The sequence below is a fragment of the Pristiophorus japonicus genome, chromosome 4 (genome assembly GCF_044704955.1).
Source record: "Pristiophorus japonicus isolate sPriJap1 chromosome 4, sPriJap1.hap1, whole genome shotgun sequence".
In the NCBI taxonomy this organism is placed as follows: domain Eukaryota; kingdom Metazoa; phylum Chordata; class Chondrichthyes; family Pristiophoridae; genus Pristiophorus; species Pristiophorus japonicus.
In genome coordinates this window covers 130,765,451-130,778,653 of record NC_091980.1, presented here as the reverse complement: position 1 = coordinate 130,778,653, position 13,203 = coordinate 130,765,451, and the positions used below count along the sequence as shown (strand labels likewise).

Sequence of the window (13,203 nt, the reverse complement as noted above, 5' to 3'; positions counted from 1 at the left end):
GACAATGTGAAGGTGAGTGAAGGGTGGAAATTGGGAAAATAGTGAATTAAATGTTCCAGTTTATTGTGAGAGCAAGAAACAGCACCGATATTATCAATGTGTTGGGAAAAGAGGTGAGGGAAGGGCCATGGTGGGATTTTAATACAAGGATAAGAATCTTGAATTTGAGGCGCTGTCAGACCGGGAGCCAATGATGGTCCACAAGCACAGGGGTCATGGGTGAGTGGGACTAGGTGTGTGTTAGGATACAGGCAGCAGAGTTTTGGATAAGCTTCAGTTTATGGAGCATGTAAGGCTAGCAGGAGAGCATTGAAATAGTCAATTCTAGAGATAAAAAGGCACAGATGAGTGTTAACCATTGGCGCAGTTCTGAGCTCAGAGCGAGGAATACCTGCAGCTGAACCCATCATCATAGGCAGTCGCTCGGCATCGAAGAAGACTTGCTTTCACTCCTAAAGTGAGTTCGTTGGTGGCTGAACAGTCCAACATGAAAGCCACAGACCCTGTCACAGATGGGACAGATATTCGTCGGGGGAAGGCGGTGGGTGTCACTGATATACCACACGTTCCTTCCGCTGCCTGACCTCTTCACGCTCGCAGCGTTGAGATTCGAAGAGCTCAACGCCCTCCCGGACACACTTTTTCCAACTAGGATGGACTTCGGCCAGGGTCTCCCAGGCATCAGTGGTGCTGTCGCACTTCATCAGAGAGGTTTTGAGGGTGTCCTTGTAACGTTTCCGCTGCTTAACTTTGGCTCGTTTGCCATAAAGGAGTTCCGCATAGAGCAGTTGCTTAGAGAGTCTCATGTCTGGCATGTGGACTAAGTGGCCTGCCCAGAAAAGCTGATCACATGTGGTTAGTGCTTCAATGCTGGGGATGTTAGCCTGCGCGAGGACACTGATGTTGGTGCATCTGTCCTCCCAGGGAATTTACAGCATCTTACGGAGGCATCTTTGGTGATATATCTCCAGCGACGAGATGTGCCTTCTGTAAGTCATCCATGCCTCTGATCCATACAGTAGGGTGGGTATTACTACAGCCCTGTAGAGCGTGAGCTTGGTGGTAGGTTTGAGGGCCTGGTCTTCGAACACTCCTTTCCTCAGGCAGCCGAAGGCTGCACTGGCGCACTGGAGGCGATATTGAATCTCCGCATCGATGTCTGCCTTTGTTGACAGGAGGCTCCCGCGGTATGGGAAGTGGTCCACATTGTCGAGAGCCACGCCGTGAATCTTGATGTCTGGGGGGCCGTGCTGTGCGGCGAAGACAGGCTGATGGAGGCACTTTCCCTTATGCATGTTAAGTGCAAGGCCCATGATTTCATATGCCTCAGTGACGACATCGACTAAATCCTGGAGTTCAGCCTCAGAATGTGCACAGACGCAGGCGTCGTCCGCATACTGCAGTTCAACGACAGAGGTTTGGGTGGTCTTGCACTGGTCTGGAGAGGGCATCGGTTAAACTGCTTCCCACTAATTCTGTAGTTTAGTTCCACTCCAGCGGGGAGCTTGTTGACAGTGAGGTGGAGTTGGCAGCGAGGAAGATTGAGAAAAGCGTTGGAGCGATGAAGCAGCCCTGTTTGACCCCGCTTCGGACGTGGAATGGGTCTGTAACAAATCTGCTGATAAGGCTCACAGCATGCATGTCGATGTGGAGCAGGCGAAGAACGTTGACAAACTTTTGGGGGTATCCAAAATGGAGGGAGGACGCTCCATAAGCCCTCACGGTCGACAGTCTCAAAGGCCTTTATAAGATCAAAAAATACCATGTATAAGGGCTGGCGCTGCTCCCTGTATTTTTCCTGCAATTGGCGTGCTGCAAAGATCATGTCCATTGTTACCCTGATAGGGTTAAATGAAGTTGGGAGGAGGCTCAGTGTGTGAAGTCAAGTCCTCTCAGTACTTCGCTCTCCATGCTCATGATTGAAAGACAATTAAATCGATCTTGTCTCAGTCGTTTCCTCACATCATCCTAGATACATTTTATGTTCAAGAAGGACCGCTCACCACTGCAATTTGCCAGGCTGAATGGCCTTTTTCTGTGCTGTAAATTCTATGTAATTCTTAAAACAAGGGCATCTGTAAAGTTTTTCACATCGAGTGAGCTGAAGAATTTGTTTTATCTGAAACATGAAGCCGTGAAACTCATCAGCACGCAAAACCCAACATGACTTGTAGAATTGTGACTCATCAATGTATGAATTGTGGTGACATCGATACTCCAAAAGTGCCATTGAGAGATGCAAAGAGTGCGGTAACATAGTGGTTATGTTCCTGGACAAGTAATTCAGAGGCCTGGACTAATAATCCAAAGTCCCACCATGGCAGCTGGGGAATTGAAATTCAGTTAATTAAATTAAAATCTGGAATAAAAAGCTAGTATCAGTAATGTTGCCCAGGGAGCTATCGGATTGTCAAAAAAACCAATCTACTTCAGTAATGTCCTTCGGGAAGGAAATCTGGCCGATATGACTCCAAACCCAAAGCAATGTGGTTGAGTCTTAACTGCCCTCTGAAATGGCCTCGCAAGCCAATCAGTTGTAACAAACCGTTACGAGAAACAATAATTAGAATAAAACAGGATGGACAACCCGGCATTGACCTCGGCACCGGCTTCTGACATGACAATGGTACACCCTGCCCAGTCAACCCTGCAAAGTCCTCCTCACTAACATCTGGTATCTTGTGCCTCAATGGGGAGAGCTGTCCCACAGGTTAGCCAAGCAACAGCCTGACATAGTCATAATCACAGAATCATACCTTTCGGCCAATGTCCCAGATTCCTCCTTCACCATCCCTGCGTATGTTCTGTCCCATCAGAAGGGCAGACCCACCAGAGGTGGCGGCTCAGTGGTATACAGTCGGGAGGGAGTAGTGGTAGGAGTCCTGAACATTGAATCTGGACTCTATCAAGTCTCATGGGTTCAGATCAAGCTTGGGCATGGAAACCTCCTGCTGAGTACCACCTACCACCCGCGCTCAGCTGATGAATTAGCACTCCTTCATGTTGAAGGCCACTTGGAAGAAGCACTGATTATAGCAATAGGCTTCAATGTCCATCACCAAGAGGGGCTCGGTAGCACTGAGCAAGCGGGCTGAGTCCTGAAAGACACAGCATCGAGATTGGGCTTCCGACAGATGGTGAGAGAATCAACACAAAGGAAAAACCTACTGATCTTGTCCACAGCAATCTACCTGTCACAGATTCATCTGTCCATGACAGCATTGGTAGCAGTGACCACCACACAGTCCTTGTGGAGACAAAGTCTTGTCTTCACACTGAGGACACCCTCCTTCGTGGTGAGTGGTTTGACCAGTGTTAAATGGAATAGATTCAAAACAGATCTCGCAGCTCAAAACTGGGCATCTATGAGGCACTGTGGGTCATCAGCAACTGCAGAATTGTATTGCACCACAATCTGTAAATTCATGGCCACACCTCAAGCCAAGCTGTTCCAGTACAGAGACACTGGCATCTACCCAACAATGTGAAAAACTGCTCTGGTACGTCCTGTCCAGAAAAAGCCAGACAAATCCATTCAGGCCAATTACCGCCCCATCATTCTACACTCAATCATCAGCAAAGTGAGGGAAGATTTTGTCGACAATAATCTGCTCACCGATGCCCAGTTTGGGTTGTGCCAGGACCACTCAGCTCCTGATCTCGTTGCAGCCTTGGTCCAAACATGCACAAAGGAGCTGAATTACAGGTGAGGTGAGAGTGACTACCTTTCACAGCAAGGCAGCACCTGATGGAGTGCGGCATCAAGTAGCCCTTGCAAAATTGAAGTCGATGCGAATATAGAAAATTCTCGATGAGCTGGACTCATATCTAGCACAAAGGAAGTGGTTGTTGGAGGTCAATCATCTCAGCCCCAGGACATCTCTGCAGGAATACATCAAGGCAGTGTCCTTGGCCCAACTATCTTAAGCTGCTTCATCAATGAACTTCCCTCCATCATAAAGGCCAGAAGTGGGAATATTTGCTGATGATTACACAGTGTTCTGTTCCATTTGCAAGACATCAGAAAATGAAGCAGTCCATGCCCACATGCAGCAAGACCTGGATGACATTCGGTGTGGGGCTGATAATGGGCAAGTAACAATGGCACCACACAAGTGCCAGGCAATGACTATCTGCAAAAAACGAGAGTCTAACCACCTGCCCTTAACATTCACTGCCGCTGAATTCCCCAGCATTAACCCCTGGGGGTCATCGCTGATCAAGACCTGAATTCGCCCAGCCACATAAATACTCTGGTAATAAGAGCAGGCCAGAGGCTGGGTATTTTGCGGTGAGTGTCTCACCTCCTGACACCTAACGTCTTTCCAGCATCGACAAGGCACAAGTCAGGTGTGTGGTGGAGTACTCTCCACTTGACTGGCTGAGTGCAGCTTCAGCAATCATCAAGAAGCTCGACACCATCCAGGACAAAGCAGGCCACTTGATTGGCATCCCATCCACCACCTTCCACATTCACTGCTTCCACCACCGGTGCACCATGGCTGCAGTGTGTACCATCGACAAGATGCACTGCAGCAACTCGCCAAGGCTTTTTCAGCAGCACAAGCCATCCCACGAGCTCTAGCAATTAGAAGGACAAGGGCAGCAGAAGTTTGGGAATACTATCGCCTGCAAGTTCACCTCCACGTTACATTTCCAAGTCAGGTTGGTGTGTATCACCATTCCTTTTTCGTCATTGCGGCAAAATCCAGGAACTCCCTCCCGAAAAGCACTGTTGGAGTACCTTCACCACAAGACTGCAGCGGTTCAAGAAGATGGCTGACCAGCACCTTCTCAAAGGCAATTAGTGACGGACAATAAATGCTGTCCTTGAGCTCAAACATTGCGGGTCTTGAAAGCTGTTACTCACTTCTTTACCCACACAGCTTAACAGAAAATTCACAGCAGCAGCAGTGCGTTTACTGAGATACTCGCAGTAATAACTCTGAATGCAAAGATCATAGATGCATTTAAGGGAAAGCTTGATCAACACAAAGGAGAAAGGAATAGAAGGATATGCTAATAGGTCCAGATGAAGTGGGGTGGGACATATTTCACATGGAGCATAAACCACAGAATGGCGCAGTTGGCCCAAATGGTCTTTTTCCTGTGCTATAAATTGTAAGTAATTCTTAAAACACGAGCACCTGTAAAGTTTCACATTGAGTGAGCTGGAGATTTGTTGATACATGAAGCCATCAAAACCATCAGCACGCAAACCCAGGCCGACTCGTGGAACTGTGGCTCATCAATATATGACATTTTGTAACATCGATAGCCGAAAGGCGCTTGAGTGTTGCCAAGACATTAACCTGGAATGTCTGTGCATGGCTATTTAATTGCACTCAACACAGTTCTCAATTAAATTCATAAAAATAACTTGTAAACACTGGATTATTGGAGCAGCAGTACCATTTGTATCCATTCACAGCGGTACTAAGAAAAAAAAATTGATAGGCTTATAAATTGAGTGCTTAAGCATTGTGGCCAGAAAAGGGTTTAACATCTTGTGCCTTTTGCTTTGTGGAATTAAATACATTTACACCTTGCCAAGTATTAAATTTTGTTGGAGTATCATTAGTCTTGCAATACCTTATTCATGTGAATGGAGGTTGTATTGGCAAGTTATTCAACCATTAGGGGAGCAGGCTGAAGAGAAGCTGTCCCAGAACCGCTAGGGTATCCACACAAAGCACTGAAGCTATGACAGCAAGCTGATGACAACTGTTGCTTTCCCTCCTCACCCAATTCTAGTGCCCAGAGTTCAGTGTGCTGAGATATTGCTTTTCTGCCTACAAAGCTTAACAGCAAGGCTATAGCAGCAGTGGTGAGTCCCATTACTGAAGAGGATCTATTGCAGCGATTGAATACAAACTGCTGTTCGTTCACAAGGCAGATAGACTAAATAGGAAGCTAATCCAGGACTGTTTCTTCATTGGACTGAAATGGTGCAACAATGAACTACTGACAAATTGGTCCTGTGTTTAGCAGATGTTACATCTTGTTGGATTGAAGTCTCCTTTGTAAAAAACAGATCGTTGGAACAGGTAATTGTATACAGCTTATCAGTGCCAAGCTCGAGACATGCCTTCCTAAACATCTCTGTACCTCAACACATACCTCTGACCAGAGTTTTGGTCACTGGGCCAACATCCCATGGGGCTGTCAGTTGTCCAAACACATTCTTGAATATTTTAGATCTTATAACAGGTGCCTGAGTGGCCCAGTCAATACATAGACATTACACAAGGGGAAAACACATTTCATAGGACTGAATCCCAAATAAATGTTGCACAGGTCAGTGTAATTCTTGTTTGATGGAAACCAAGTTACGTTAAATGAAAAATAAGTAACCACTCAAATTTACAAGGTGACAAAACACAGCCCAATGTTGAACAGTTTATTTACTGTTATGGGTTTTAGCTCTTTTTGTACAAAGTCACAAGCCTTCATTCCCTACAGTATAGGGGCCTGATTATATAAATACAAGTACTAAACACAATAAGCTTGATCCCAGTCAGTTTAGTCACTCTCCCCTAGAGTGTGCTTGTCAAAAAGGTACACTCCCATGCCATTCTCAGGGGCTCCCAGTCTCTTCAGGTTGGTGATGTGATCGCCAAGATTCTTGATCATCTTCACTTGTTCATCCAAGTAGTGGGTCTCCAGGAAGTCACACAACTGAAAGAGAAGAGGGAAATGAGTTATGGCCAGTAACAGATATCAAGGATCAGTGCATCCGCCCCAAAGTTAGGATTTTAATTCTCTCGGAGTGGAGAAGGATCAGGTAGCACAATTGAAATTGATGTACATTTGCTCTAATGATCCAGTAGCTACTGTGCAATGTGAGCTTAGATCCTGGAAACATTTGGACCCATTTATGTCTCAATGTCCACAGTTGGCCAACTTAATGGTCCTCTCCCCCACCCCCTGAAGAATCCAAGAGAGACCACCCCCCCGAAAAACAAAGCTATTGGGCATGGAGCACTTTTGAAACAGCTCAAGGATAGCAATGTTCCACCACCTCCAAGTTGCCCAGAAACCCACATGAGGAACTTACATGAGGGTCAGTGCTCCCAGTGGAGATTTTGTGCAGATCCAGCAGACTCTGGTTCACATTCTTCTCCATCTGCAGAGCACTCTGCATCGCCTCCAGACCATTGCTCCACTCATCCTGCTCTGGTTTCTGAAGAGGAAAATCACAGGTAGTTCACTTGCAATGGAACAAACAAAATACCAAACACAGTACAATGGAAAATAGGATAAAAAAGCAACCAGAAGTCCATTTTACCATAAACAATGTGTCACAGGAATATAGAATTACTGAATTCCACTACCACAACCATGGAATCAATTGCTTTAGGAGGTATTTGAAACAATCAGGTCTCAGGGTATCCAGACAGAAGGCCACTAGATAATTGAACCAAACCTTGATGTCAGACAAGATGATCCGTCCTCCACGGCGATTCTGGAATTGCATCAGTTTCTCAGCATGCTCACGTTCCTCATGTGACTGCTCCTTGAAGAACTCAGCAAAGTGACGCAGGGCAACATCATCCCGGTCAAAGTAGAAGGACTGCAGAGAGAAATTAAGACAGCCAATTTAGACCTTGATCTTCATATACAATGCAAGAGTTATTTCTCCCCCGAGTGAATGAATTCTTAAAAGATAGACACCATTTGCAAACTAGCAAAATGCCATTGACTTCATCAATTGGAGTTGAGCCTCACCTCCCCATAGCATGATGAAAGTTTTTCCTTTGCTGGTTGAACATATAAAACTAAAGTTCAGGATTATATTTCATGTCCAGTCAAACTAAATTCTACTCCTGGATAAGCAATACCTCCTCTACTTTCTGTCATTCACACAAGAGTGTGTCAGTCATGAGGTGGATGTGAAAGATCAAGGAGGAGAGATTGAGCAGACTGAGCCTCTATTCTAGAGGTTTGAAGGATGAGAGTTGTCATTCAGAATGTACAAAATTCTTACAGGACTTGAGGGATTGGATGCAGGGAGGATGGTTCCCCTTGCTGGAGAGACTAGAACCAGGGGTCATTGAGGACTGAGATGAGGAGGAATTTCTTCACTCAATGTGATAACCCTTTGAGCCTCCACAGCTCCTGGGTTAGAGAATTCCAGTCATTGAGTATATTCAAGAGCAATAGATTTTTGGATAGCAAAGGATATGGGGACAATGCAGGAGGTGGAGTTGAGATCCAAGATTAGCAATGATCTTAGTGAATGACAGGAGTCAGCCATTGGTCCCTCAAGCCTTCTCCATGTTCTAGATACTACTGCAAGGAGCTCTCTGCAGTGTCCTGGCTAATATTTATCCCTCAACCAAAACCACTAAAACAGATGATCTGATCATTATCTCATTGCAGTTTGTGGGAGCATCCTGTGCACTAATTGGCTGCTGCATTTCCCACATAACAGGTAACTACACTTAACTCCTTCATTGGCTACAAAGCACTTTGGATATTCCAAGGTCGTGAAAGGCATTATAGAAATGATTCTTCTTCCATTCTAATCAAAGTTTGGACATGGAGTGAGAAAAATCCTCCACTCCAGTAGTTTACACAACAATATTGCAAGAGATCTCAGCAGTGAGCAGGGTTCCAACAGCAGGATTCTCAGTATATCACCTCCAATTAATGAGCACTACAGAGAACCTACCCACATTTCACTCACTGCAGTCCCCCACTGAAACTGAACATTGTCTCAGGTCAACAGGCCCCTGACCAGGTTTGTGCTTTTCTGTCACACACTCAGGCAGCAGCTGTGCTGGTTTCCAATATTAAACCTCAATAGAGGGCAGCTGCTGTAGAGAGCAGTCCATGACCTCAACAAGATCCCCTGTATTACACACCTGGAGTTCTCACTGCCCAAAGACTGTGCTCCCCCAGGGAAGGAAGTCCAGAGAAATACAACTTAAAGCCAATTCATTGAACTGGAGAATTAACAACTTTTCAAGATGCAGCAACAAGGAATACACAACTCACCATGGCGAGGTAAACATAGGAGGAACAGAGCTCCATGTTGATCTGCTTGTTGACAGCAGCCTCACAGTCCTTGTGGTAGTTCTGACACACTTGGGAGGCCATCTTCTCTATCTATATTTCACTATCACCTGCACAGTTCTAAAACTCACTCTATCTTGCACAAGCTCCTGTATTTATACTATTGGAACAGCTGCATTCAAACAGGGTATGACATCACCAATGATGATTGACAATCCCTCAGAGCCAATCAGGAATCTTCCCTGAATTGAGGCACCAATTAACAAAGGAGAGGGGGTTCGGGGGAGGGGGCTAGGGGAGATCAGTCTTGGTGATGTCACTGCCTTTGGATTCCTTGAACGTCTTCAAATCTGAAAGTGTGCTGTTGTTTAACGCTCTCACTTGAATGAAATGATAATTTTCTATTTTCGCCAAAGGAGTTTTTCATAATCTGGCGAAGTTTGTTACTTGCAAGTTTCTGTGGCACTGAGACAATATTCAAAGCAATCAAGTCATCTTGGTGCATTTACAAACCAAGCATTGGCCAGTGGAATGGGAATTCCATCCTGTGGGTGGTGTGAACTTCCCCCAGTTCAAATATAGAGAATGGGCATGTGTCTGAGGATTGGCTACATGGGGGCATCAACGATCTGTCATTTTTATTCTCATGGAATGATGCCTGGTAAAATTCAATATATTGAGCGAAAATGAGAGGGAGTGAACATTACTGAACACATTGTCACCCACATCTCCATTTGATAGAGGGATTCAAAATCATGAGGTGTCTGGACAGAGTCGATAGACAGGAACTGTTCCCATTGGCAGAAGGGTCGAGAACCAGAGGACACAGATTTAAAGTGACTGGCAAAAGAACCAAAGGCGACATGTTTACACAGCGAGTGGTTGGGATCTGGAATGCAATGCCCGAGAGGGTGGTGGAGGTAGACTCAATCGTGGCTTTCAAAATGGAATTGGATAAGTACCTGAAGGAAAAATTAATAGCAGGGTTGCAGGGGAAGCGCGGGGGAGTGGGTCTAGCTGAAGTGCTCTTGAAGAGAGCCGGCACGGGCTCGACAGGCCGAATGGCCTCCCTCTGTGCTGTACCCATTCTATGATTCTATGATTTGCTCCAGCATGTTTTGGGGCAGGCTTGATGGACCAGCTGGTCTTTTCCTGCCCCTCAATTTGATGTGTTAGACGAGTCCTTTTACAGTCGGTTTTCAGTGACTCGAAAGAATATTTAAATCTGATTGAAATGATGAATATTTAAATCTGATTGAAATGATGAGGCTCAGATATGCTCTAACTGCCTGGCTCATCATAGATCCTATCAGCACAGAAAGAGGCCATTCGGCCCATCGTGCCTGTGCAGGCACTTTGTAAGAGCGATCCAATTCGTCCCATTCCTCAGCTCCTTCCCCATAGCCCTGCAACTTTTGTCAAGTATATATGCAATTCCCTCTTCAAAGTTACTGTTGAATCTGATTCCACCGCCCTTTCAGGCAGTGCGTTCCGGATCACCACAACACGCTGCGTTAAAATAATCGTCCTCATCTCTCCCCTCTGGTCATTGACCTTTCATGCTGGTGTATCCTGGAGATCCAAAGCCGTGACATCTGGTTTCAGTGCAGAAGTGGTTCAGTCCTGGATGAGCTGATGAGAGGTGTTCCCTTGGATTAAAACTCTGCTTTCGATGGGGCAGAGAGTGCGGCAGTGATTCAGATCCGGAGCCACCAATCACACCACAGACACTACCCTTTCCGGGGAGATGTCACCAATGAGCACAGTTGACCCACCTGAATCAAACATGAGTCTGTACAACAATCCCTCAGTACTGCCCTTCAGACAGTGGCAATCCCTGAGTGCTGCTCCTCCAACAGTGAAGAATCCTGTGAGTATTGTCCCTCTGACAGTGCGGCGCTCCCTCAGTAATGCCCCTCTGACAGTGCTGCACTCCCTCAGTACTGTGTGTCTGTGTGCGTGTGTATGGGTGTGTGCGCGCATGTGTGGAGGCAGGGTCATTGAATACATTTAAGGTGGAGATAGATAGATTTTTTAACAATAGCGGAGTCAAGGGTTATGGGGAACAGGCAGGAAAGTGTTGAGACCAAGATCAAACCAGTCACGATTTTACTGATTGGCGGAACAGGCTCGAGGTGCCAAATGGCATACGAATGTTATGTAAACCTCTCTGCCTCCTTTAATACACTAAAATGTACCTGTGGTCCCACTGCCTTATGTGGCTGAACAAACGTGAACATTTTCAATTGTTGGATTACAGCATTGCAATGCTAGATTGAAATGCATGAATAGAATTTGCAAGATATACTCTTATGGATTAATGCTTGGTAGTCACAAGACACCAGAGGTCTCTGCTGTCGGAGATCATCGGGCTGTATACACATGGCATGTGTGCTTGATCACCTGTATATAAGCTGGGTGTCTTTGTCACACTGGCACTCTGGGGCTGGAATAAAGATGGATAATGTTGCACCTGAGTGAGTTTACAGTAACCAGATTTTTGAGTCATTACATATACATGCAAGTGAAATTAGGTCTTCAACATGTCTGAATAGCTATCATAGATTGGGTATTGTGCAATGAGAAGGGGTTAATTAATAGTCTTTTTGTGCGGGATCCTTTAGGGAAGAATGTTCATAACATGATTTTCAATCTTCCTGAAGACTGAAAGTGAAGTTGTCCAATCCAAAACTAGGTCCTAAATCTAAACAAAGGAAACTACAAAGGTATGAGGAATAGCTATGACAGATTGGGAAGATTCATTAAAAGGCATGATAGTGGTTAGTCAATGGCTAACATTTAAGGAACGCATGCATGAATTGCAACAATGATACATTCCTTTATGCTACAAAAACACAAAAGAAAAAGTGGCCCAACTATGCTTTACACAATAAATTAAGGATAGTATTAGATCCAAAGAGGAGTCATACAAAGTTGCCAGAACAAGTACAATCCTGAGGATTGGGAGCAGTTTAGTATCCAGCAAAAAAATGACCAAGAGATTGTTTAAGAGGGGGAAAATAGTGCATGAGACTAAACTTGCAAGGATCATGTAAACCGACTGTAAAAGTTTCTCCCAGTATGTAAAAAGAAAATGACACACAAATGTAGGTTCTTTTGTCACAAATGGGATAAATTATAATGGGGAACAAGGAAATGGCAGAACAATTAAATACTTTGGTTCTGTCTTCACAGAAGAGGACACATAACATCCCAGAAATGCTAGGGAACTAAGGGTCTAGTGAGCAAGAGAAATTAAAGGGAATGATTATTAGTAAGAAAATAGTGCTGGAGAAACTAATGGGACTGAAAGCTGATAAATCCCCAGGGCCTGATAATCTGCATCCCGGAGTACTAAAAGTGGTAGCCATGGAAATAGTGGATGCATTGGTTATCATCTTCCAAATTTCTACAGATTATGGTACTGTTGCCGCAGAATGGAGTGCGGCAAATGTAACCCCACTATTTTAAAAAGGAAGGAGAAACAAAACAGGTAACTGCAGCCCGGTTAGCCTAACATTCGTAGAATGTGATAAAGGGACACTTAGAAAATATCAACACGATTAGACAAAGTTAATATGGATTTATGAAACGAAAATGGTGTTTGACAAACCTACTGTTTTTATTTGAGGATGTAACTGAGATTAGATAAGGGAGAACGAGTGGATGTAGTGTATTTGGATTGTCAGAAGACCTTTGATAAAGTCCCACAAGAGGTTAGTGAGCAGAATTAAAGCACATGGGATTGGGGGCAATATACTGCCATAGATTGAAAATTGGTGAATTGATAGAAAAGTCAGAATAAACAGGTCTTTTCCTGGGTGGTGGGCAGTGACGAGTGGGATACCACAGGGATCAGTGTTTGGGCCCCAGCTTGTCACGTATATAAAGAGATTTGGAGGAGGAAGAAACCAAATGTAATATTTACAATTTTTTCCACTGTACTGGAGCAAGTATGTCTTACAACAATTATACACAGCATTGGTGAAATGACACCTGGTGTATTGTGCACAGTTTTGGGTCTCTAACCAAGAAAGAGCGCAGCGAAGTTCCACCAGACAGATTCCTTGGATGGAAAGATTGTCGTGTGAAGAGAGAATGGGTTGACCAGGCCTGTATTCACCAGAAGAGTGAAAGGGGATCTTAATGAATCATAAAATTCGGACTGGTTTGGAGAGACTGGAT

The 13,203-nt window shown here is 44.9% G+C and overlaps 1 protein-coding gene across 1 annotated transcript; it reads right to left on the bottom strand.

Moving 5' to 3' along the window:
- Nucleotides 1–6,522: 6,522 nt before the first annotated feature.
- On the bottom strand, nucleotides 6,523–9,102 carry LOC139262610 (ferritin, higher subunit-like). The gene is made up of 4 exons (XM_070877768.1): nucleotides 9,001–9,102; nucleotides 7,427–7,573; nucleotides 7,058–7,183; nucleotides 6,523–6,678 (listed from the first exon to the last, which is right to left on the bottom strand). The coding sequence occupies exons 1-4, from the start codon at nucleotides 9,100–9,102 to the stop codon at nucleotides 6,523–6,525; spliced, it is 531 nt and encodes a 176-aa protein (XP_070733869.1).
- Nucleotides 9,103–13,203: the final 4,101 nt, after the last annotated feature.